Source organism: Panulirus ornatus, chromosome 25 (assembly GCF_036320965.1).
Source record: "Panulirus ornatus isolate Po-2019 chromosome 25, ASM3632096v1, whole genome shotgun sequence".
NCBI lineage: Eukaryota > Metazoa > Arthropoda > Malacostraca > Decapoda > Palinuridae > Panulirus > Panulirus ornatus.
The window spans coordinates 8,271,905-8,298,410 of record NC_092248.1 but is presented as its reverse complement, the minus strand read 5'-3'; the positions used below and the strand labels follow the sequence as shown (position 1 = coordinate 8,298,410).

At 39.4% G+C, this 26,506-nt stretch overlaps 2 protein-coding genes across 5 annotated transcripts in view; one reads left to right on the top strand and one right to left on the bottom strand.

Annotated features, from left to right (window-relative positions):
* Window positions 1–5,301, top strand: part of LOC139757229 (uncharacterized) — a 15,015-nt gene extending 9,714 nt beyond the window's left edge. For all 4 annotated transcript variants that reach the window (XM_071677453.1, XM_071677452.1, XM_071677451.1 and 1 more), the window contains one exon: window positions 3–5,301. In XM_071677453.1, the coding sequence (XP_071533554.1) occupies window positions 3–1,370 (1,368 nt within the window). In that variant the 3' untranslated portion in view covers window positions 1,371–5,301. The remainder of the gene's footprint in view (window positions 1–2) is intronic.
* On the bottom strand, window positions 5,243–26,506 carry LOC139757230 (uncharacterized). The gene is made up of 2 exons (XM_071677456.1): window positions 26,012–26,506; window positions 5,243–9,513 (listed from the first exon to the last, which is right to left on the bottom strand). The coding sequence occupies exon 2, from the start codon at window positions 9,502–9,504 to the stop codon at window positions 8,116–8,118; it is 1,389 nt and encodes a 462-aa protein (XP_071533557.1). The 5' UTR covers window positions 9,505–9,513; window positions 26,012–26,506; the 3' UTR covers window positions 5,243–8,115.

Below are 26,506 nucleotides of genomic sequence, written 5' to 3'. Positions count from 1 at the left end.
AGATATACCACAACTTTCAGCGTGAGGTTGACAAATTTCGCATTCATGTATACAGATGTGATGGGCCTTGTATCACTAAACGTCCATATTATGGTATTCTTCGTCGAGCCATTGAACGACCACCTAATCCAACTGACAGATGGTGGGCTCGGCATAAACAAGAGTGTGGGGGTACTTTTCACAAGATTGAAGGACCAGGGGCTATCCCAAATGCAGGTTTAAAACCAAAAGTGGAACCAAAACAGCTAAGCCGTCCTAAAGATTCATCTTCATTGGACTCCCCAAATCATAAATATCAAGATAGTGACAAATGTAAAACTAGAACAGATAGAGATAAAGGAATGCAGTCTTTAGAAGCAAGTTTTCTAAGGAAAGGTGTGAAGCAGTCCTTTTCAAGTTTCAGTAAGGATAGCTTTAATGAAGCTCAAATATTACAGAAAATAAAAGCCAAGTACTCTAACATTAAGCAGGCAGTATTATTGTCAAAAGAAGAAACAGAGAATGCTTACCGAGTTTGTCAAAAAAATAGGTCAAAAAGAGGGAAAAGCCCTGAAATAGGCACTCTTGTTGATGGTAAAGTAAATCCTAATTACATTCCAAAGTCATCACATAACTTGAATCTTGGAAAGTACTTGAATAAATATCTGCAAGCTAAGAAATTACTGCACCACGTCCCATACAAACCTGAAGTATTAGATATGAAAAGTAGAACGACAGTTCCCAACATTAATATTCAGAAGTACATGAATAGATTACATGAAGCAAAGAAGATAAAAACTCACATACCAAAACCTGATCATAAATCATCGGGGCATGTTGTTGCTTGCACTGCATCATCAGATATATCAGAAAAGAGATTAACTGAGTCTCTCAGGAAAGGAAATAAAAGAGATGAATTAAGTTTCACAGTTTGTCCCATCTGTAGTATCTCTGTTGCAGCTACAGCCTACGAGCAACACCTGCAGGAGTGTTTTGGGGACGACCTAGACACAGAAATGGATATGTCTTTTGAAGAAGAAGGACAGACAGGAAAGTATAATTGCCATGAGAAATGTACTACAGAAGAAACTAGTGAGGTGGAAAGTGAATGGAATCAATTAGAAGCAAAAAACTGTCCGAACTGTGGGTGTCTTGTCCTTGTTGCAGAGATGAAACTACATCTAAAGTACTGCATTGATTCTGAAGATGATGATGTTGAAATTGAGTCACAAAGTAAGACACCAGACGAGAACCAGAAAACTGGGCTTTTGGATTCATACCGTGAAGTTTCCAATGTTGTTACCTGCCCATCTTGTATGGAAAAAGTTACAGAGAACTTCATTCAAGAACACCTTAATGAGTGCCTGAAATTACTTTCAGAAGAATTATAGCTATTACAAAATTAATTTTATAAAGACTTTAAGAATATAAGGATAACATAGAAAACCAGATTATTCGAGTAGTCAGATTCAAATGCACATTAGCTAATCTAAAAGTTTTACTATGCTTTGGATATACTTTTGGAACATGGAGTGCTAAGAGAAACAGCTCACAGGGTCATTATACCATTGCACATATTAAGAGGCATTCCTGATATTTTTTACCTGTGAGATGTATACAGTATATCATTATTAATTAATGAATAACAAATAGTGTATAATATTTTATCATGAATTACAGTCATTTGATGAATAGTGATGATTGTAGTAGAATTAGTGAGAGGGGCAGCATGTCAGTAAGACACAACAGGTGGGAGGGAGTAGGCAGTGGATAACATACAGCATTACTCTGGCTGAAGCTAGTTCATCTCTGCATCTCTGAAGTTATGATTTAGGTTTTGATGATAGGGATAATGGTGATGATGGGGGTGTGGTGATGATAGAGGTGGTGGAGGTGATGAGGAATATCGTGGTAAGGGGCGGAGAGGTGGTGCATCTATCAGTTTCTTTGGTAACACTAGGGGCAATACTGTGAGAGGCTATTGAACAGCTAATGTCTACCCACAAGATTGTGTGTAGAGCAATCTAATTGGCCAATTGAGTATATACAAAGTGAGCTGCTTTTGGCATGTTGTTAGTGTTCGGCCTTGTGACTTTTGACTTCTTTTATGGATTTTTTTTTCTTTTCTAGTAAAACTAGAGCTCCAAGATGCAAGCAAGAGCACCATAACAAAACAGCATTCTGAGGGTTAGCCCTAACCAGGGTATTAGTATAACAACAATGCTATGAATAATCTCATACTATGTTAGTAGCTTTATTAATAGGTTTTAGTGAGTATTTCACTGATAGGCATGATAAGTGACATATTAAAAGGGTTAGGAAGACCTTGGCACATATGGTGTGGTGTGGTTGCACTGTAGTTCTTTCAGAGTTACACCTTACTTTTAGATGATTTTAAACTAATTGGTCATTTAATTTTAAAATACAGCGATGCATGCACATACTCTAAAATGTAGCAGTTAATGCAGAGGGACAGCATATGAAGTTGGCCAACATCTGTCAGTGGTATGATTTGATTAAAAGAATTAACTGACTGACTAAAAGCTCTTCCCTTTCCTTTGTGTAGATTAATTCAGCTTTGAAGCCACACACCAAATTAACAAAACCACTGTGCAAGTATTTGCCAATATAGTAACTTTAACTCTACATCAGCTTCCCCTCTGCATACCTACCAATTTCATCCCCCTTCCCCAAATATGGTACAGGAATATCAGGTAACCAGTAGCCATAAGCACCTTAAAACCAAACACTTATCCACACCCATAGATCTTTCCGTGAAATTTTGCAAGGAATTCTCATGCAATAATTTCACCACCAACTGCCAAAATTAGTGCTTCACTCACAGTCAAATGCCCTCCTGCTTGGTAGACAGTGTGTCACTGAACTACCCATGTCCTCTTACCAAGAGTTTTCATAGCATATTCCCTGTTGCCATCATTCCAATCCCCAGTCTAATTTGTTTAAAGTTTTTTGTTTGAGTGGGCCTCTGCTGATTCACAGGAACCTTGCTGCTGTATATGGAATCCAAACAACCAACACTTTTATCGAGCTGCTATTTTGATTTAACTAAGATTGCAGTATTATCTGCATCCAGCAACTGTGGCAACTTCTGTTGTTTCCCCCATTAACTTTTAAACAGTAGTATTTCTTCCCTGGTTTATCCCCATATGTGATTTTTTTTTTCCAAAAAAAAAGTCTTCATTGTAAAGAAAATGTTGAAGAAAGTAGTGTACTTCATTTATGTTGGTGTGGGAGGATGTGTAGATGGAGAGGCCTATTCTGGCAGCATGGATGCTCATCTGTGGATATATACAGTAACCATAGTTTTCCCCAAGCATGATTTCATTCTATATACACCTAATCTTGTAACACAATTTATGATTGTTTCAAAGCATGATTTCATACTATACTTTTTTTTCAAAGTACTAATTTTATGTTTTTTTGTTTGTTTAAGTTTACATTTTTATTTACTGACAACTTTATAAACATGAAAAAATGAACAAATAACTTACTTTGCTCTAAAAATTTCAACACTAATACCTCATATATTTTTTCATATATTCTAAAACTATAATAGTGATTGCGTACGGTTGGCATCATACCTAGATGATGTGCAATATACAGTATGCACTCTCTTTTATGTTTAGTGGATGACGTGAAATGCTTGATATTATTTTCAGTTGTGACAGTAAGCTGCTTGTGTCAGGTTTGGATTATTGGTGGAAGTAAACATTAGCTGGGATTATAGACTAATGGAGGAGGCTTTAAATTATGTGATGATGGGAGTAGTCTTATAAGAGTTACCAGATAATGGTAGCAGATTAGGTGTTAAACAAAAAAGAATTTTTTCATGGGCTGATAGGTTGTATTCATGATTTGCCACTTCATTGTTTGGCAAAAGGTAAAGGGTAACTTTGAGAGTACAAAAAACAGACTCCTCCCCTCTGTAAGCATGTATAAATGGTCACACATATTCCCAGTAGTTTTAACAAAGTCAGGTAGAAGATTCAAGGCCTTAACTTGACATGAGAATACACTATTTACTGTAAAGATTCTTTTTTGATTATGTACTTACTGATCTTGTTTTACCGATGAATAATTCAGTATGTAATGTTGGTTTATGCTGTAAATGTTGATTAGTGGAAATATTCAGTTAGGAGTTTTAAGTGTTTCTAGACTGCTTTTCAGGTGAATGAATGAGAAAAAGTATCTACCTTGTTCATATGATTTTCAAGATGTTATTTTTATCTTTTAGTGTACATTGAGTAGATTTTGCATTTTAAATACATGTATTAGTCTTTATATATTTATATATAATGGTATTTCTTACTAATTTACCTTATGCCCTATTCCTTGTTATGTTTTTTGTAAATTTGTTAAGTACATTATCATATGTAATTTTAAGAATGTATATGCTGTATGTGATAAGGCATTTTAAATATTACTTGAATTTTTGTGAATTATGAATTTAACGACGAATGTCTGTAGAAATTATTAAGTAGTTTTAGTATATCTGGGTATTGTTCTTTTCTGTTTAGCTCAGAAGAGTGAGGTACTAAACATTTGACCTGTTGAAGTAACAAGAAGCTGAGATACTATTTGAGTTAAAATACATAAGAGAATGATGACCTCATGTGATCAGCCACTGGGTATTTGCTATTTAATGGGATTTGACATGAAAGCACCTCAACAAATCCCCTTTACTTTAGTCAACCAGTAGATTGCCTTGTTGTAGCAACATGTCCTTTTTAGTAGAAAAGATAATGGACTTGACATTAACTGTGTCATTAAAAGCTCTGAAATCAATCCATCGGTTCAGTGGGTTAGGTCAGTTTCACAAAACTTCCACATCATTTAGCTTTCCCCTTTGTTTTTCTGCCATCTACCTCTGGCCATTGTGTAGAAAGTGGAACATAAACTTCCACACTTTAAAAATGCTTATTACTTTTTCACCTTACACACTAAGGTGATTCAGCACTTGAGACCAAGGTCTCCATTTCTGTCATTGTCATATACAGTATGCTTATTAATTGCAATCCCAATCATTCCTCTTAACACCTGAATTATACTTAACCCAAATCAAGTTTCTCGCTTCTTTTTTCCATTCCTTCATTGGTGTACTTTTTGTCCTTGTACCTTATACTGGTCTACAGTGGCTAGAAAATTGCAACCTGATAGTTTAGCATAAAACCTGGTAATTCTTCCACAAGTAGGGGAAAGCACTTGCCTATACCTGTATTTTGCAGGATAAATGAAAATACCATTGTAAATAACATTTTATAATCTAGTCAAAATCTTTTCAAATAAACAATGCAAATATTTTTTTTTTCTTTTTTTCATCTTGGGTTAGTCTTTGGGTATATATTACAAATGCGTCTTGCTGGGAACTACAGCTTGTCCTGAAGCAGCCAGGTGGCTGGTCCTCAGTGGGCAAATTCCATCACATACACTCTAGCTTCCAGTGAGATCTGCATGTCATCTGTCTGACATCAGGCATGGAACATAAAGCATTTTACACAAATTGTGCAAATCTATCCTAAGTGTTCCATAAAAAACTTTACATTTTGTAATAATCTTTAACAGTCTTGCAGCTGTGAGAACTGATGTTAAAAATTATCTAGTCACTAATACTAATAAGATTCCAATGCTGTATAGTGGAAGTGTGCTCAGGTCCTCCTAACAGTGCATATGCTCTGCTAGCAGTACTAAGACACCTTAGCAGTGCCCATGCCCTGCTAGCAATACCATGTCACACCAGCAGTGCTTATCCATGCCTTAGTGGCATTTCCATACCATGCTAGGATTTATCATGCCCTGCTGACAATGCAACCCCAGGAGTGCAATCCAGTGAGAGTGATAATGCCCCACTAGCATTGCTATCCCACATCAGCATTGCTCTTGCCCTGCTAGCAGTGCCACATCACACCAGCAGGGCCTATACCTCATTATAGACACTGTAACACAGTAGCTGGATAAACGTCCCAATAGTAGTGCCTCTTTCACATTTGTAATACCAGTAGCTTGCAAGCAGTGCCACACCCCACCTGCAGTGGCCTAACCCCACTAGCAGTGCCAAACCACAGCACACTAGTAGTGCCCATGACCCACCAGTAGTGCTGCTGCAACCCCAGCAGTGTTCACACTGAGTAGTAGTATCCATGTCCTATTAAAATGCCAACATCCCTTCTTGACAGTAACCATGCCTAACTAGAAGTACCAACACTCTTAACTTTTTTGAAAGCATCCTTAAGTCCATTGTACCCCTCTCCCCTCCCAACTGCCTACTATGGTGTCACATTTTCGTTCCCAATAATGACTGGATCATATGATCCCTGGACTCAATGAAACCCTCATTAAACCATTAGTGAGGACTTAACACCTCAGGAAATCATTATTTTGTATTTCTGCATTAATGGGCTTGAACTGACTGGATATCATTTCCCACTCATACAGACATGAAAGGCAAAGTTTCTTCAACAAATGAAGTAATGGAAAGACACCATTTTACCAACATCCTTATGGGATGGAGGAAAGAGAATTCATTGATTAACAAAGAAGGCAAGGTCTATGAACTGTTAGAAACATTTCTTGCACTACAGGTATAGTACTCTCGGTTACACTCGTGCACTGAGCTAATTAACAAATTATGACACTCTTGCTTCTAAGTTAACAATACTGGCAAAATTCTTTGATTTCTTGCACAAGAAAATAGTGACCCTTCTGTTCTGCCTCTAAATCATAGAGATTAAGAACCACTTAAACTGTCAGTGCAGTTTTGCAGCAACTGACCGAGAGATGCAGAAGTCGAATACAAATAAATATTTATTTTCAGTAGATAGGCCTGTTATTGAAACTGACAAATCATAGAGTACTTCATTTCCCCTTAAAGCAAAATACAAGTACCTCAAATTCTTAGGAACTAAGTACTATGAATCAAAACTATTTATATTTTGAATTCAATTATTGTAGTGGTATTTGTGCAATCTTTTAGAAAGAAGTCAAGTGATTTTCTTACAGTACATGAAAAGTTGGAACCCACTCCTTACAAATGTCGTAATAAAGGTATAAAACTTTAATAGCTACTAACAGTAACATCTTTGAGTTTGTCCCAGTCTTAAATAAAACTAAAGAAAACTTCTGATACCTTGTACATATAAGAAGACTCAAATCTGTGCTCCTGGAAGATGATTCTAAAGGATAATGAATAATACATTGTACCTTACATAAAAAAATCCAGGCTATTTCTAGTTACAGGTGGGATAAGAAAATACAAAATTTTCAGTAAATACAAATTTGTGAACTCAGTACATTATCTATAAGTAAGGGAAATGGTTGATGTAAATGGCAAAAACCTGAAAAGGATGTTTTAGGGGGATCAAAGACTGACTTAGAGGCAAGATGACTAGGTCCTTTGCAGCCACAAAAGGGGGTAAATGTAGTATGGGTCATGAGAAATCACAAGTTAAAAGCCAGGTAGGCTAATATTTTAGCAACAAGGGATTAAATGTTCCCAACATTCTTTCAATAGATGGGTCTGACATAATGGCTAGTCAGTGAGGATCATACTCTTCTAAATAGCTCAGTGGATTGGACAAAAAAGTTAAATGGGTTGTGAAAATCCACTGAGGCATGATTCGACCTGAAGGCAAGTGACAAGGGCAAATACCAGTCATCTGCAACCAGAGGGGTTTAGTTGAAGATGGGTCAGAGGGGCAGGGTTAAACTGAAGCCTGGTTGCAAAGGGTCACAGATCCTCAGCAGCCAAAGGGGCACTAAAAAAAACAAAAATGATAATAATAATAAACAGTCATAATGACTGCTACATAAAAAAAATCACAAGTATGATTATCTGCCCAATCATCACTAAACTGAAGGGAACTATTTACCTTTAATTCAAAGGTTCATTAGATAAATTGTGCACACATTTCCTGGTCACAGTACCTATATACAGCTATAATACTGCTCCTGAGAGCTTTTTGGCACATCACACAGATGTATTATTTATTAGCAGTGGCAGTTTCCTAATGAAGCCACATTTTAGCTGTATAGAAATCCATCATAACTAACAACATAGCAGACTTCTGCTTCTTCCACCACTGATTTGGCTGGGAAGCCTGCACTAAAACTCATAGTATCTCAGTCTGACAAAGAAGAGTTGTGTCGTGTCAGGGTTGTTGGGTTTGTAAAAGTGGAGTTGTGTCTCGTTTTTCTTGAGCCATCCTCCCATGCAGGTGCTGATTTTACTGTGTCCCATAAAGCTGTTGTTTTGTCAAAGTCAATGGTGGCATAGCCTTCAGCCACATGATGAGGTGACTCAGTACCAGATACTACAGATCCTAGCGGACTCACAGGTGCTGCTTGAGAGGAATCAGAATTAGGATCTAAATCAAGGATGATATAGTTGACCTGTGAAGAAGGCTGGTGGTCTGTGTCGGTAGTAGTGGTGGTGCCAGAGTGAGAGGAACCTGATCCTGCAGACCCTGCGGTCAGAGAAGGTCGAGGAGGCACTGCAGGTACATCTTTTTCCCTCCCATAGTTGACATATACATGTTGTTCTGGGACGATATTAACATACACTTGATCATTTAAACTCACCTCATAAGGAGGCTTATTTATGTTCGCATACGACTTTGGGCGCTTTGACTTTGTAGAATTTAACTGTGATATAGGTCTATCTGGGTAAGAAGTTGTATAAGAAGTTTGCCTCCCACTATAGTTACCAAATGACACTGTTTTATCTATAAGATTTACTAACACTGGCCTCATAGGATCTGTTGGTGTGGGTGGCTGGTCTCGCATGTCATGACCTGGAGTTGGTGGAGTCTCTTCAGTCCGGGTCACATCAAAACTACTTTCATAGGCGGGTAAAGGAGGTGGGCTAAGTGGTGTAGAGGGTGATGCTGGGGGATGAATTGTCCCCAGCCCACGAACACCACCACCAACCACAACACCAGTTGGCCCACCATACGATACACCACCACCACCAACATTTCCGCTTACAGCTCCAACAACACTCGAACCAGTTGGCAAACCTATAGGGGCAGGCCCCACATTGTTCGGGACTCCACGTGATCGTTGTACAGGCTCCAAATAATCCTCAAGATCTGCATTCCCTCCAGTTCTGCTGTTGTGGGTATTGTCTGGGAACCAGTCTCGACTTCCATTGGAGCCCAGTGGTGGAACCATGTCTCGAGATGCTGCATCTTCTGTGATGTTTTGGATTTGGAGCTGCAGCATGTTAAAAAGTGCCTCTGCCCGTCTGCACTTAAAGGCATAGATACCTGGACCTGTTGGGCATCGTCGTCCTGACTCAAAGCTGAATAGCTCTGCATCAAAGCCATAACGACGGAGACAGCGGAGTGGCCAGCGAGTAGCGGACTTGCCGCGTTGGTGAAGCACCAAATCGGTGTCAGTCACCTCCAGTTTAGCGGCACTGAAGCGGTGGCCAAGATCATCTACATTTACCACCTGGAAGATGTTGGCATGTAGGTCGTTGATGTCAGGCTTACTGGCCACGCACCCCATCCTCGCGCCCTGCAAGTATTCCAAATTAAATTAGTATAAGTACTTCCAGATTACAAGTGTATGGTACTGTAATAACTATCTAGTAACAGTATGGAATATATTTTAAAAGTTTGTATCTAGTAAAAGTATGGAATATATTTATAAGTTTTCATTCAAGCTTAGTGAACACCATAGCCAGCATAACTAAAATGGTGTTTTGTGACAGTTTTGAAGATTAGTATTGTAAACAGACACTTTTTATATTACAGGTCCATATAATCAAAATGTTGCATCAATTGTGTACATACTTTAGTTCTAACACTTCATTTGTTCCTTAATTTTTAATAAAATGTTTTTGAGATGCATAAAACTACTCAGACTGCTGTTGTCACGTTTTAGGAAATTAACCCTATCACTATTAGCCCAATTTTTGCCACTTTACAGTTCACTGTGGGTCCTGACTTTCATCCAGTCATATTTAAAGCTTGGTGTCTTTAACATCATGCTGTTTAACTGGTATGATGAAAGAAAGTTACCAAAGGAAATAAGCCTCCTTCATATGAAAGAGAATGCTGGGCTTAAGTGCTTAGGTACCCTCTGGATATTAGAGGATAGAGTTTGACATTTCTGTGCCAGAGTAGAATTTAAATGGATTTTCCACATAAATGAATTAGTTTTATGCAAAATACTTTTGGTGTTTACATAGACATTATGTGCTAAAATACACAATACTGCACTGATGCAACAAAAATAAGAAAAATGCAATAGCACACTCTTATGTATGGCTGCACTAAGAAACTTACATCACACCCCCAGTGATTCCTTAGAGTTGTGGTTCAACCATATGCAAGTTCTGCCTATCCTAAACACTCTAACCACTCTACTGACCCATAAACGGAGACACTCTTCAACAATCTAATAGCCAGACATTTATTCATGTTCTTGAATAAATTCAATTATTGATGGTACTTGAGAGCTTAGCTGTGACTTTCTTAAAAGATAATGTGAGAGGACAGTGTTTTAGTTATGGTCAATTTGATGCTAAGGCTTAAATATGAGAGATTGTTCTTACTTCCCTAACTAGGCTAAAATAAATAGAGATGGTATTAGATGAGCCAGAAGAAGAGAAAAATTTTAAAATGTTAAAGTTGAAACCTCAAGGGTAGAGAAGCTGTCTTTTTTTTTTATAAGAAGAAAAAGACAGTTAAAGGATGAGGAAGTACAGAAAATGAATAATTAACTATGAAAAACAAGAAAGTTAAAGGATGAAGAAATATAGAAAAAATGTTATTCCAAATTCACAGAGCTTGAAGGAAATGAAGGTGAGAACAGCCACAGAAAAGGGAAGACAAATAGCACTAGCAAATGTATTACTCACAGAGAAGGGTAAGGAGAGTTCCTTTTGGAAGAACAAAACAGATGAGTCAGGGAAAATGCCAAGAGGAAAAGCACAGAGAACGAAGACTGTTCAAGAGAATGAAGGACAGAAACAAGGAAATAATTTTTAGGATGAGAAAGAGAAACAACAGGTACTGACTTGTACAGGAAGAGAGATCTGAGCACTTAATTAAACACATTAAATAGAGGAACATTGAAATTTACTAAAGTTTGTTAGAGAAATTAATCCTTTCTGAGACTGACTTAAATAGGGAAATGTGTTGGAGTGAGCATGGTAAGTTACATATAATGTATAGTATTCAAACTGAAAAATGGGGGTGAAAATGTTTATTTCAGAGTAAAAGAAAAAAAAGAAGATGAATCATTACAAGATTAAGCCACCAGATAGGCAAAACCAAACTTGCATGCTTTAATGAAGCAGAGGAACAAAAATGATCATTGATGATATTTGGACTGAATGAGGGAAGTATCCCATTAAAAGAAGAAAAGGTAGTAAAGGAAGAAATTGAGAGAATTTAACTAGATACAACAGGCAAGGTAAACAGAGTTTTGAGGATTTAAAAAAAAAAAACTATTAGGAAAATATAAGGATAAAACGGGATGATCTGTAAAGATTATAATCAAAATGGAGTTTAATCGTTGGAAAGTACTAAGGTAAGAAAAGAGGCTTGCCTAATATGAGACAACTCAAAGAGAGAGAAAAACTTGAGAAACTATCATATGGGCTAAAAATCAGGAACATCAAAAGAGAACTTAGAAAATCACTTTCACCATTAGTTCCAAGACTTCAGGTATTAGTAAATAGCAGACAAGCACAACTAAAAGTAATGAATGTATATGAAAGGTAAATGGGAATAGAGTAGGAGTTTAAAGACTGAATAAGTGAAACAACCTCATCTTTTTGGAAATAAAAGTTACTAGAGAAAATCTAATCAAATTTTTCCTGAAGGCTAAATGACAGCTTTGAAGGATAAAGAAGACAAAGGAGGAGGGGAACTGGTTATTTTATTAAGGGACAACCTAAAGTTTCAAGCTATACTGGTGAATGATTCATCATTAAAAAATACATCAGTGAGGAAAAGAAAAATTTCTGTAATTGTCGTGATAATTTACAATCCTTTAACAAGTCCAGTGAACCAGAGCAATCATTTAAAGAAAATAAAGGAATAATTATGATGATACCAGAGATAGTAATACTGATTGTTTTCACCTATACCTGGGGACATCATATAACGATGAGGTTATGTTTTCTGAAAAGGTGTTAAGAAAGAGTTTAGAGCAAAAGGAGATTTGGAAACTGCTCTTAGCCACACACAATTATCTCTGTGAGGTCGGTAAAGTGCCAGACAGGGCCCCCCCCCCTTTCAAAGAAGATTCGGAAAACGAATTTGACAACAAATACCAGTATCTCTTGGCAACTGTGGTCTGTAAAGCAGAGGAAAAGATAATCAAAGAGCAACTATGTGACTACTTGCAAAAGCAAAAATATCAAAAGTGAGAGGCTACATGTGATCTTGGGAAAAGAGGTCATATGTAGCAAATAATTTAGACTTCTTTGATATAGTGAACACTGCGATAGAGATGAATAGTGAATTGCATCTTCCTGAACTGGCAAAACAAAATTAAAACCATCCCTCAAAAGGAAAAATTTGTAAAGCTGAATTCTCAAGCAAGCACAACATAATCTTATTGAAAATTTTAGTATCATGGGTGCTTTTTCTCAAATGGGTAGGGGTAACCAGTGGCATACCTCAGGGAACAGTTTCAAGACTGCTGTTATCATAAGTCCATGATATGACTACTAGAGGGACTGGATTCAAACATGAATATGTTTTCTTAAGTCATGCAAGATGTAAGAAATGAAATGGACTGCAAGAACTTCACAAAAAAGGTCCTAGGTTTACATAGCTAACCAACTACATTTCTCAAATTTGGTCTCATAAAGATATAATTGAAAAGGTTAAGAGAGGCCCAACAAAAATAATACATTAAATAAGAGAGATGAGTTACAAGAAGGATAGAACAGTAATATACCCAACAAGGAGTGGGAGAGTTGACAAAAATGTTTTATAATTAAGTTTAAATCAACAGTCAACATTTCTTTGAAAGATGCAATCAAGAAAACTGATATAAAAATCTGAAGAAGAAATTATATAGAAACAGTTGTGGATGAATGGAATGCAGATAGTTTGAAGAAGTGGAAATGAATGACAGTAGGGAAAGTCAAGTTATGAGGCCCTACAAGTATACAGCAGAACTCCCTTCTCTGGGCAAAAAAGATTTTTACATGTGAGTACACCCTGGCCATCCCATACACTGATGTATGTTTACTATCCTCAGTTCTGGGCCTTTCTTTTTTATTATCTATGTCGGTGATGTGGAGACAAAACTCACAGTTATAACTTCATAAATTTCTCTCTACTCTTCTAACCCTACACATCCCAAAGATGTATACACCATAATGCCCACTTAAAACTGACCTTCTCTAAACCCATATACTTCTAATCCCTTACACTCTAAGACATACAAACCATGACCTGCCCTCTCACATTTCCATGATTGGTATTTACCTGGCATTGTTTTTGTAGGTCTCCTACCCCAACAGCTTGAACTGTCTCTCTATTCTTATTTGGTTCATTGGTCAACTAAGCAGTTGGACTAAGTTGTTGTAGGCCATTACATGCAGGTCCACATAACCACCACAGTCAAGCTGGTCTGGGACACTTTGTAAGTACTGTTGCAGGGCCTTCTTTTATTTCTCCAAAGTGTATCCCGGTGTTTCTGAAGGCTGCAGGTAATGTGCTAATCAGTCTTGGGCCCCATACGTTCATGTTTTTTCTCTTATAGCATCTTTTGATTTTGTTGTAGTATTTTAGTCTTCCATGCCTGTTGTGCAAACGCTGACATACACCTCCTGTCTGCATTCCAGGGAGTACAGCTCAGTGACTTTCCCTGGCCCACACATTCCTACAGAATGCTAGGCCACGATTGCATGACTCTCATCGATGACTCAAACAGCAAGACACCCCCCTCCCTCCTCCTAATCAGTATGCTGATCCCAACAGCGTGACTCCCTCGTTAGCACATTGGCCCCGACAACGAGAATCCCCAACTAGCACACTGGCCTTGACAGGACCCCCCCCCCCCATACGTAACTGGCCCCAACAATGTGACCCCCCCCCCCCTCCATCAGCAGATTGGCTCTAACAACATAACCCCTCCTTCTGCATGCTGTCCCTGACAACGTTCCCCCCCCCCTCCCCAATCAGGAGGCTGACCCTGACAACGTGACTCCCCCCCCCCCCCCACACACACACACTGGCACCGACAAAATGACCTAGCCCCACCCTATTATCATGCTGACTCAAAAAAATGACAACCCCCCCCCCCCATCAGCATTCTCGCCCCGTCATAGTGGAACACTCATGTCAGGATGCTAACACCAACAGTCGAGCCATGCCCCAATCCCCCCGAGAACGTTGCCCCCCCCCCCCCCTTCCGGACCACGCTGGACACGTAAACATAGATCCCTTCATCTTTGAGCTCACTCGATAATTACTTGTCCCCCGCCAGTCCATGCTGGCCCAATCGTCCACTCTACCCCGTCAATACACTCCCTGACTACGTTAAGAGTTGACACTAATGGGCCCTACCGTTTGCCTACCTGGACTCGAAAAAAGATTGCATTTGTTCTAAATGTCATTTAAATGCTATACAATAAGCTTCATCTCGAACTTTGTACCACCAGAAACAACATGCCGTTTCATACTATTTACAGTGCTTACATATATCCTATGCGTGTTATGTAATAACAGAAACAGAACTCTGGTGCATATTGCTGTTGCATCAATAATTAAGCAAAAATGGATTTCCTTTAATAAATTAACCGTCAGTTCTAAGGGATCAGAAATATGGTATATGTTACATGGTAACTTGGGATATAATACGATACATAACACAAAAGTTCAACTAAAGACGGAAACCATGTAATTAAACTCAGCTACTGGTAATTTTCTGTTCCACAGATGCATATGCTACAGCGGCGCATGGGTATCTTTAATCTTTAGTTGGTTTCATTGCTCAACCTTAGGTTAGTCAGTCCAAACATATCCAAACGTAGAGAAAACTCGGTTGAAGAAACTTGGTATAGAGCTCAGGAGGTTGTGAGAGACCAGACAGAAACCTGGTGGAAGATTTATTTTTGGGGGGATGGGGGATCTCTGCATTACCAACCACCACTCGGCAGTTTTATCCTTGTATATATTAAACATTTGAGGATAGAACACCTGTTTGGGAAGAGATCATCATCTTTGACTTGAAATGCAACGATTGTTTTTTTCTTATGGAAAAACTTATTGTAGGCCTACGACGGTACACGCTTGTCGGTGGCCCAGCCAGAAGGCAACTTCCAGGCATTTTTTTTTTTTTCAATTTGTTTCACAGTGAGCAGTACTTTTTTTTCCTGTGTCAACAGCATCGGTTTTCAAAACGGGCTAAAACTTGCTAATGCATTCGTTTAAACCCTACAAACTTCAATTATTATCATTTTATTGTTAAAAGAACCTTGGCTAATTAGCGTACTCGTATGAACATCCACATTAAGGTGTTTTGGGCACCTCAAAGCTTTTAAAGGCAGCGGCAAGCTTTCCAATGGAAGAAGGTGGTCAACACCAACCATGTGCCCCAATAATGCGGGTTTTCTTTATCTATATTATTTTCAAATGGCCGTTTGGAGCCGAAAATGACGGATATGTGACTTGTACGTGTAAACGACGCTCGATCGCGAAGAATATTTTTATATATAAAAAGTTTTAATATTTTGTTACGGTTTAAAAAAAAAAAAAATGCGTCCTGATAAGGCGACATCCCCCTTCACGACATCGACCCTGACCCATCTCACGTAAGCACGTTATCCCCACCTTTCCCGGTCAAGCATGTCCTCCCCGACACCATAGTTCTACCTTCCCGGTTAGCATGTTGGGACCAGACAACGTGTTACCCCCGTCAGCAGGGTCGGTAGCATCAAGGTCGGGGGCCGCGTGAGTCACGGGTGGTGGCAGGGGGTTCCTATAGCAACTATAGGGAGGGCCTGGCGTCGTGCTCCCTCTCCACACACCAAACACCGCGAAAAGCTGTCGTTGCTGTCTCTCATATGTGCTGTGGGCGGACAGACAGACACCGTGTGTAGGTCGCCCACACGGGGTGAGACCAACGGCGACCCACTGGGCGGGAAACAATGCGGGAGGAAGGCGCGGGCGGGGTGCTCTCCCCCCACCACATACATACACACACACACACACACACAGTACGGCGGTGGGTGAGTCACACCAGGCGAGCACCGCCTCCTGTCTGGCGCCGCTACCCTCCCTCACTCACCCCACCTCCCCATCCTCCTAATACTACCACACTTATACCAGCCTATCCGAATACTACCATATTTATACCAGTCTCTCTCAATACTACATTTATACCATGTAATATTACCATACCTGTGCGTCTCCTATTATCATACGTCTCTTAATACTACCATATTTATACGTCTCCTATTGTCAAATTTATCCCAGTCTTTCCTGTTACATTACTACCACACTCAAACCAGCCTCTCCTGCTAATATGAGACTTAATCCTGTTTCCTAATACTCATATGTCTCCAAAAATTATCACGTATACATCGGTCTGTTATTACTTCCACAACTATATGTCTCGTAAAAATACCATACATATACAACTCAAAATTACCACACATTCCAGAATTAATACTACTTCACATACTAATCTCCATCTAACACTACCACTACTATGACTAATTCTAGTCTACGAACACTGGCACAGATAATAAACTCCCAAAACTACCACGTCTCCAAAAATTACCACATACCAGCCAATCAATACTCACACTCATATCAGCCTTTCTAACAGTCACACTTATACCAGATTCTCTTAATTTTACCGTGGCTTTTCCTTCATTCATCCCTTATGCTTCTTCCAGCGTTACCACACATATAACTCTCTCCTAATAACATTTTACTAAACACACCATTCTCTATCAATAGCACTAATACTCCTACTAAGCCACTTCACGCAAGGAGATCCCCCACCTGATCGTGATCTGGTCGCATCTATCACTTCCCCTACCACCAGCCACACAAGCATGTACAACAATGGTTTGAAGTTTACGCATGTTCAAACATTTAGGCTGATTAGAGTAGATGGATGCGCGTCGAGAGACCTTTTACACCAGCTGGAGACAAAGACACAACGAGCATGACGGTTTTAACCTTACAACACTTGACTGAAAACATGAGATTGGTGACAACACATGGACGAAAACAAGTAAAACAAGACAATAACTCCAAGGGCAGGTCGTCTCCCACAATTTAGTAACTCAAGAAAATAGCTCAATTAGATGCTAACCCCCTGAGCAAGATGGCACTACCCTTGAGTATGATAGCTTGGTCGAAGAACCTAACCCACCTTGGTTGTACCGTTGGTTCATCGTGCTCATGAGGTTAACAAATAAGTCACGCTAAAAAGGCAACATACACAGTCATCACACTGACAAGTTAGACCCTTCCTAACACTTCAGCCCCATGGTCCAGCTCAACCCTCATCCTAACAGTGTCACGGTCCAGCACAACCCCTTCTATCACACTAATCCACTGAGACAGTCCGACCCTTATGACACAAATCCCACGGTCCAGCCTAACCCTTTCTAGAACACTAGTCCCATGGCCCAGCCCAACCCCACCTATCACACCATTTCCTCAGTCCTGCCCAGCCCCTACTGTTACACGAGTCACAAGGTGTCTAAACCCATCCCTTACAACAAACCAATCCCATGGTCTATTCCCAGGCCCTTCCCATCTCACCATTCCCACGGTCCAGCGTTGCCAACAATGCGGAAGGAATTCAGCACTGCCAATAATAAATAAATTACATTACGAGATAGTGAATAAATGTTACGAGAAGGAACATTAGCGACGTAAAATAGATGCTATGGTTATGGAGAAATGCCTACGTACCTCCCAAGTGCCCGACCACAGCGTGACCTCTAAGTTATATATGTTTTATTGCTGAGGCTCAACAGTAACGTAGTGTCCTCAACAACCCGCACACACATACTGTGCCACCTCCCACCTCTTGTCTATTGATTCAATAAAATACTGTTAAGACATCCTTACGAAGCATGATCCTCGCTTAAACTAAATACGATGATCAGTTGGTTTGAAATTTTCACCACCTAATGTGCGACTTGTCAGGTGTGGCGACATTTTAAGAGTGCAGTAACAGAAAAAGCACATCATAGTAAACATGAATTCACTACATATTAAGAAAAACAGGTTGAGGCCGACTCAACACATTATAACGGACAGCGTAGTAAAATGGTGTGAACTGAGTTTATGGTGAGTGATGAGAATATCCTGGAGCCAGCGAGTTTCACCAGCCTCCTCTCTGGCCTTTGAAGACCAGGATTCTTCAATGCGTAAACAAGCATTTCCCAAGGTCCTCTCCTAAAACTTTTCCTGGTTTCCTGATCATACATGCCGTTGCTCTGTAATGTGTGTATACATAGAATGTCACGGGGTGGCGATATACTCAGTATCACAACTAAAACTTAGATAAATTTAGATAACCCAACCTAACGTGTGGAACGCATAGCAAGTCGTGTGCAAACGTATCCATACAAAAGTCCATTCGGTCAGTGATTGCGTCGGATACTCCTTACATATATGAATCCAACTGTAAGGTCATTTCAAAACAAAGCTTGCCAGGACACTAAATAGTCAGAACGAAATGCAAAACAAAATGTTAGATCGAATAAACAAAAAAAAATGAAAAGTTGCTGACGAAGTAAAAGGTAACTTCCTCCCCTAGAGAGCTAGGTACTGTCGCAAAGCAGCGTACTTAACCAATCTTTAACTCGACACGACGGCTGGAAATCCTCTCTCCTTGAGGTTGCACAAACATTCACCAACCTTATAACCAGAAACAGCAAATTTGGTGAAGAGAGAAATATTTAATTTTCACTGAAAACGAAGTCGATTCAAGTTACCAGATATCTCTTTCCAGTTTCTTGGTTTGTTTCTCCTATGTTCCCCTTATTCCTTGGTTTCTTGTAAACGTTTTATTTAAAATTATTTTGTCATAAGTGTTAGAAAGTATTTAAAAACTCTGCGTCAGTTCTGGACCATATCTAATTAAAAAAAAAAATAAGCGTAGAACACATTTTTTGGATTTTCGAATTCTAGTCTTTGCGCATACGTCACTATATTTGTTCCGTGACAAACGTGACACTGGAGCCTCTACTGAAGTGACTCGGGAATTACTTTAAATATCGCCCAACATCGCTTCATATGTGTGTGATATTGTACGGTCATAAGTGCGACTCGAACTTCTGCAACTTTCAAGGAAGTGTCCCGCAAGTGAAAGACGTGCTTGTATCACAACATTCGATTTGGTCGTCATAACCTGACAGGAGCCGAGTCACATCGCTCTACGAGGCCAATGTCTGCTCCGCCCCTCCCTCCCTCCATCTACCTACCTATATAAGGTAAGCTCTAACCAACTATATAAGGTAAGCTCTAACCACCTAGATAAGGTAAGAGACATTTCTTCAATTTACACTAACCCCAACCAAGCCTACAGTAGAACAGGTCAGGTTTAACTGGAAATATTTACCGACATTTGTTATGATCATCCACACATTTTCCATGTTCTTCAGAGTCCCTCCTAGTTCTGAAGCTGGTAACTCGTTAGGGTCGGAACTTTATTTTATTTTTTTTTTCGAAAAAAAAAATTCCAGTATAGGGGCACCAACGAAATAACTATATAAAGTTCCAGTTTAGGGGCATCACTAAAAAGTTTCAATTTACGGGCACCACTCAACACCACCTTGGAGGCCTAGATTTTTGCTCAGCACAGTTCGTGTTAATGTCCAAGATATTATTACCTCCTTACTTGCCATACTGGGTACATGAAACTGTAGAAAGTGAACATACCTAGTGGGGATTTTTTTTTTTTTTTTGCTGGGGTTAAGATGGAAATTACCGTAAATTTAGGATGACAGGAGAAATTAGACATTTTGTTGACATCCAGAAGTGTTTCTAACCCTTCATTTTTTTTTTCCCCCATTGAGTGTATTTACTTACCACAACTGCATGGAACCAATATTTACAAGGAAGTGGAAAGCAATGTTTTTGGTATAATTTTTCCTAGATATTAAAAAAAAAATGCGTTGTCTTTATTGAGTTCTGTTGATTTTCGTGTTTTACCTTACATTTAACCTTATCGTTATAGCCCTTGCATCATGCTCCCCTGGTCTATATCACAATTACTAAGCAACATTCCACTGATATGTTTTTCATCTAGATCCATATTTTTATTTTGTAGAACCCCTAAATTGGAACATTATCGAATGTGAACATTTTTACTTTATAGAATTTAATTATAGGATAGATGATGAGACCAAAGTGGACATGATGAAGCACAGGGAAAGCGTGAAGGACGAAAACATAAAAAACTAACGTACCTTTATCTATCATTTAATTGCACAGACGATGAGCCTAACCTTATTTACCATAAAACTGTGGAACCAGGAGAAAGTATCAAGCAGACTTTTATATTCCAACTTTCAGCGACTCTGCTGTTGAAGTATCGACCTCAAAGCCGCTTTGGCTTGGTTTCCGTGTTAGTCTTTTAACATCGAAATTGTAAATGTTCTGTAAAATCAAGCACCCTTAACTCAAATATCACAAGGCGTAAAAAGTAATCAGTCCATCTTGATCATGAAATTTTATAATCAGTTACTGACTTTGGACTTACCCTAATTTTCATACCCTCGAGCCATGTATGATGAAACTGTCCATATTTACATGCTTCCTTCATTAAGCATACGAAATCTATATACATCATATGAAACGTGACTAAACTACCCTGAAACATGACAGAATTGTCCTTTTTCACACCGTTCAGTCATTAAACGTGACGATGCTGTTCATGAAACGTGATTACATTGTCCACTTACTCCTAGTCATAAACGTGATGTAATTGCCCGCATACACCTTTAGAAACGGGACGAAATGCCAACTTCCACACTTGATTACGAAGAAACGAGAGAGCGTAAATTCGTCATATGAACGGTACATTTCATTTTAAATATTTTCACCAGATATAGAGGGTCCCCCATCTACAGATCTCGCACCCTAGCCAAACTTACCGAATAAAAATCTGTTCGTTCAAGGAAGTTTGTTACCTCGGCTTTCATGACACAACGTACACATGGGATGTAAGGAATAAAAAAAAAACATTTTAGCACTGGTACATCCGATGCAACTGATATGGTTAGTGCATTACATATCAGCAGTCTAATGATAATATGTACTAATTTCGCCCGGTAGGTATTTATTGAGAATGCTACATACGTAATCAATTTAAACTAATATATATATATATATATATATATATATATATATATATATATATATATATATATATACATCGATCACTTTTCATATTTTCATTGACTAAACTCGTGTAAAACAGAATAGTCGTAAAGAAAAAGAGGAAACTAAGTACTGTAGGTGTATAATACATGTCCATAGCTGTCCTTGAGCTGGTACTGCCAGCACTCGTCTCAAAGCGCAGTATTAACTACTGGAAATCATTGTCATGAAGGGCAGCTCATAAATGTTGGTTATGTTGGTGCCCGTCGAGTATCAGAATGGTAGTTAAATAAAACTAAAGGTTCAAAGCTCGATAATCGAACCAGGTTCCTTCGCCATGAATACATCAGGAGAACCGCAGTTTGCTTCACGTATGTTCACCTGCCACCCACATGAATATGTCGATACCAATACAGAAGTGACATTCATCCTTGTGTCCTTCCTAACAATCCTAAACGGAAAATGACGTAAAAAAGGGGGGGTGGGGGTGACAGCGAATCATTAATTGTCCACCATCGTCCTTCTTTCCCTTACTACACTTGCCATGCCTCTTCATTCATTTTAACATTTGCCAGCTCTATACCCTCATTTTTCCGACCATCACGAAACAGTTTCTTTTGCTCATACGTCCCTCACCATATGTTTCCCGATGATGATTTGTGCATACAGAGGTCACAACATAGACTGTTCAGCCACTTCCAGTTATACCATCCCTGGTAGAGGAAGTTTTGAAATACAAATCGTTTTTATAATGTAGGCGATGGTATGAATACGGCCCACACATACAGTCCTAGAGTCCAGTATAGCTTAGCTTTTACATTCGCTTATTTTTTTTCCTTGTATCATCTCTTAGAGTTTTAAATGGTCTGTCATGGAAACATAAGAAACATTTCAAGTATGGGAAATTTCCCTCAACTCTTGAATAATGCATAGATGGGAAAGGTAGAAAACACGGCATGATGGTGAATGACAAGGTTATCAGAAGAACAGTATCGGTATCTTAAATTCTAAGTCTATATACATGTAAACAATACGAATGCAAAGGATTAAAACCACCAAGTTCAGAAACCACAGTGATCATGGAATTTCTGGCGAGCTATGGTAGACTTACGTGAAACGGTTACGGTGGTAAAAAAAAAAGCCTGGTACCAAAAGTATTCTGACAGACAGAGACCCTGGAACATTATGCTACTTAATAACTTTAGCACGACTGCCCAACCTTTGAGTACATTGGCGTGACTTTTGACTGGAGTCTGTAGTCAGCTTAAGGTCAAGTTGCTGTACCCAAAGATCTTAAACGTTGTAGTCCCTATATTAAAGACACTGACTGAGCAAAGGGAGTCGAGATAAACCCATGACAGCTCCCAAGGAAACAAGTCAGACAAGAAGCAAGCCTTTCCCTTGCGTGACAATAATGTAAACAACGGCAGCCTCTTCATCTGAAGCCATAACAGCTCTACTCCAGTCTCCACCGTTCGCAAAACAATATGATGAAGGTTGCAAACATCTGTTAATCCCTTGAGCACGACAATAAGACCCTGAATATGATGGCATGGCCTTTAATCCGACCCTTAACGGTAGAGGTCGGTTCTTCATACCCAAAGTGTGGTATCGTCGTGCTCAAGAAAATAGTGCCATGTTCGAATAAATAGGTAACATCATGACTTTGATCCATATATATCATGGTCATGTATCTTTAATACCGAAAATGACATTACGAAACAAGTTGTAGCGTACTGTGAGGTAGTGTTTTATGTGTTGCTGTTGTGACGTAGAGCATCTGTGCCACATGCTTTTATTTCAGTCAGATCGGGTTGTTTTGTTCATTTGTAGACATACTAACGTGTTGATTACTTCCAAACAAAACGAAGTTGATAAGATATACGCACCCTGCTTTGCATAAGCATTTCATAAATGTGACCACGGTGTCCTATCAAAATAGTAAATTAAAAGCGGATTTAGACTAGATCTTGCTAGTTGTCACATCGTAAATCAAAGTTAAACTTCTGACGCCATCTCAGTTCTGATCTTAAGTTTATTTGGAAAATCCCGAGACTTGCAGTTCCCTATCTGCACGAAATAAGTTCCCAATTGATACAGCAATAATGACTCGTAAGTGTAAGTGTAATTACTCATTGGAATCATCTGGGTGTAAAATAATTCAACACATTACCCTTAGCTATCACAAACATTGTGAATTGTTCGATTGAGAATTTAAAAACAAGTGCTTGGAAGAGTACCAGAGTGCATCACATCAAAGGGGATGTGGTGGATACCTACCTACCAAATCATATGGACCACGAACTCGCATTGCGTACATAAAGGTGCAATATACAGCTTCACCTTAGGCCGACTAGTATCGGCTTTCCTTCAGAATCGAGGTACGGGAATTTCACTACGTACCCATGATGAGTGGAAATAGTGTTTTGACGTGGAACTTGCAAAAACGTTGTCTTAAATTTGAAGTGGTTTTCTTTCTTGTTTTGATGCATGCTGCTACCATATGTACATTGCCGTGGTAAATCATGCTGTTGGCATTACAATTACTTAAAGTTGGGTTCTTCGATGTTTCTACGTTGTGACAAGCTGCTACATGCAGATTTTGATATGTGGTGTGTTCATGTTCCTTTGTCATGGTGTGTTGCTGTGTTGAATATGGCGAGGTAATAATAAATGGCGATACCAGTAACACTAGTAAAAGGTTTAGTGATTAACTGCTGCCAAAGCCAGACATTAGCGAAATTATGAAAAGGGGAACTGTGAAAGTCAGGAAGGGTCAAAGCATTTAAATAAAGAAGAGAGGAGGGGTGTAGAATAGCTGTGTTGAGAACTTGAGGTTTTGAGCTCGACTATGACGCTGTTATACTTCAATGTGTACTTTTAGATGTAACTTTACACAAATGCCTTGATAACTTAGAACGATGCTTTGTTGAGGTATATTATGGTGTGACGTCTATTATGTTCTGATGTGTTACTGTCCTGTGTTCAAGCACAGTCGAATTCAGAGGAATGGCTTCTATGATATGCTTAGTTTGTTACAACAGGTTGCTCACTGTTGTATATTGATGTTATGGTGTAACACTTACTATACGGGGACATGCTGCTAAGCTGTGATGTATTACATTACGACAGGTTACCGTTTTATGATGCACTAATGTGTACAAAAGATGCTTTACATTGAAACTTGTTATATGTCCTTTTTCCTTTTGTGACATTGCTGTGGTACCATAGAAAGCTTGTGATTATTTATTCTTGTGTTACCCTGACCAAAAATGCTCCTGCTGTTCTATGTGATGTTGCTCTGTTGTAATGAGCTATGTAACTCTCCGCAGCGTGTGAGGTGGAAGGTTCCTTGCGCTTAGACACGTAACACGTTGCTGTCTTGTGACGATGCTTTGTTGTGGCATGTTGCTACAACACGCTCTCTCGTACCGTTGCTGATATATTGCTGTACTGTGACATATTCTTTTATTTTATTGAACTGCTGTCTTTAAACATGTACATAAGCGATATATTTCAAAACTCGTGAAAGACGCTGGGTTACCATACTCGGTATTGCAAAAGGTTCTAGAGTTCAGTGTAGTTGATGGTGACAGTTGATTTCATGACACGGTGGTTTGGTAAAACTCTGTTCTGTTATGTGGTTGTTGTTAAAGTAATTATATTAGTATATGAACTCCTAAGCTGCTTTTTTATGTGATGTGTTCTAACGCTGAGAAATTTTGCTTTTACTGTACTGTGCTGTACCGTTTCTGTTGTGATGCTTTTAAATGATACAGCTATGTTGTGTCCTTTTGACCTGATGGGTCATGCTTATTTTAAAACTTCATTTTGTTAAGGTATTCCAATGTTGTGTTGCAAGTTAAGACGAAGTGTCATATCTTTGTTTAATCAAAGTTGCAGAGCTTTCCTATAGTGTTTGCTACAACACTTATTGCAATTGTTTTTGTTTCAGTTTTCCAAGTTATAGAAGGATCAACAAATTCTTGTGTTGTCAAGTTAAATTATTTTGAAGTTCTAAGTTGCAGTGTTTTAACTGGCGTGTTGCACTTGATCATAATGAATGTGCTGTAGTCGACATGTGTTGAATATTCCTTTACCATAAAAAAGTTGTTAATGGCAATGGTTTTTAAGTGTCCCTTAAATAACGTAGTGCCACTTATGCCGTGAAATCCCTGTGGACGCGTTATGTTGCAGAGCTGGGAAAGTGTGACAAATCAGTTGCAACATATTGCTTACATTCAACATGTCGCCGTGTTGACATATTTTGCTTAATCATGCCGCCGCCTTATAGTATGTTAATGTGTTTAGTAATGTTAGCCTCAGAAATTAATCTTTTTAGACAATATTTACATGCTGTGATGTGTTATGTTGTTACAGTTATGTAAAATGTTCTAAATGTTTTTTGTGACGCATAACAACAATGTAATGCTGTGTTCAGACATGTTAAGGTTGTTTCGCGTTGTCATGCGGTCTGCTGTGATGTTACTTGATGTAAAATGCTTTGTTACAGTCTTGTCGTTACATTACCGTGACGATGTAATGTTTTGTAACAAGCTGTTGTTTTGTGACGTAGTGAATTTTCGTGTTGGTGAGTTTGGAGTGAGGTTCACGGGGGAGGGGAGGGGTAGTGAGTGAGGGGAGGGTGTGGCCGGTCTGGAGGAGGTGTCACCTGCGGGAGGACGTACCTGTGGCTCACATGGGGGTGGTGTTGGCCTCCCTGCACACCGCCGGACATACGAGGCTCGGGGTGAGGGCCCTGCTAGGGGTGGTGACTGGGGCTGGGCTCGTTGAGTGACACGGAGGGACAGGCAGTCTGTGGCGGTTGTGGTACTGGCTCACTAGAGTTCGCCTTATGCCTACGGCCATGGCGAGAGTAAGGAGGGCCTGGTGGAAGGGCGCTGGGCTACAGTGACGGCGGTGAAGAGTGGCTAGCGAGGGGAGGTTCGCTCCTGCCACCTCCGCCATCACAACACGGTGGCTGCTTCCCTCAATGATCCTGGCTCACCAAGCTCACTGGTGGAGCCCCCGCCCACACTTGCCCACCACTAATCACTGACATGAGTGCCAGTCTCTCAACGCACAAAGGCACATCCAGGCGTCAGAACAGCGGGGTAAATTTGACACTGCCCCATCTACATTGGCGCTTACACGAGGGACGTCATCGTACTGAGGCAGCTCAT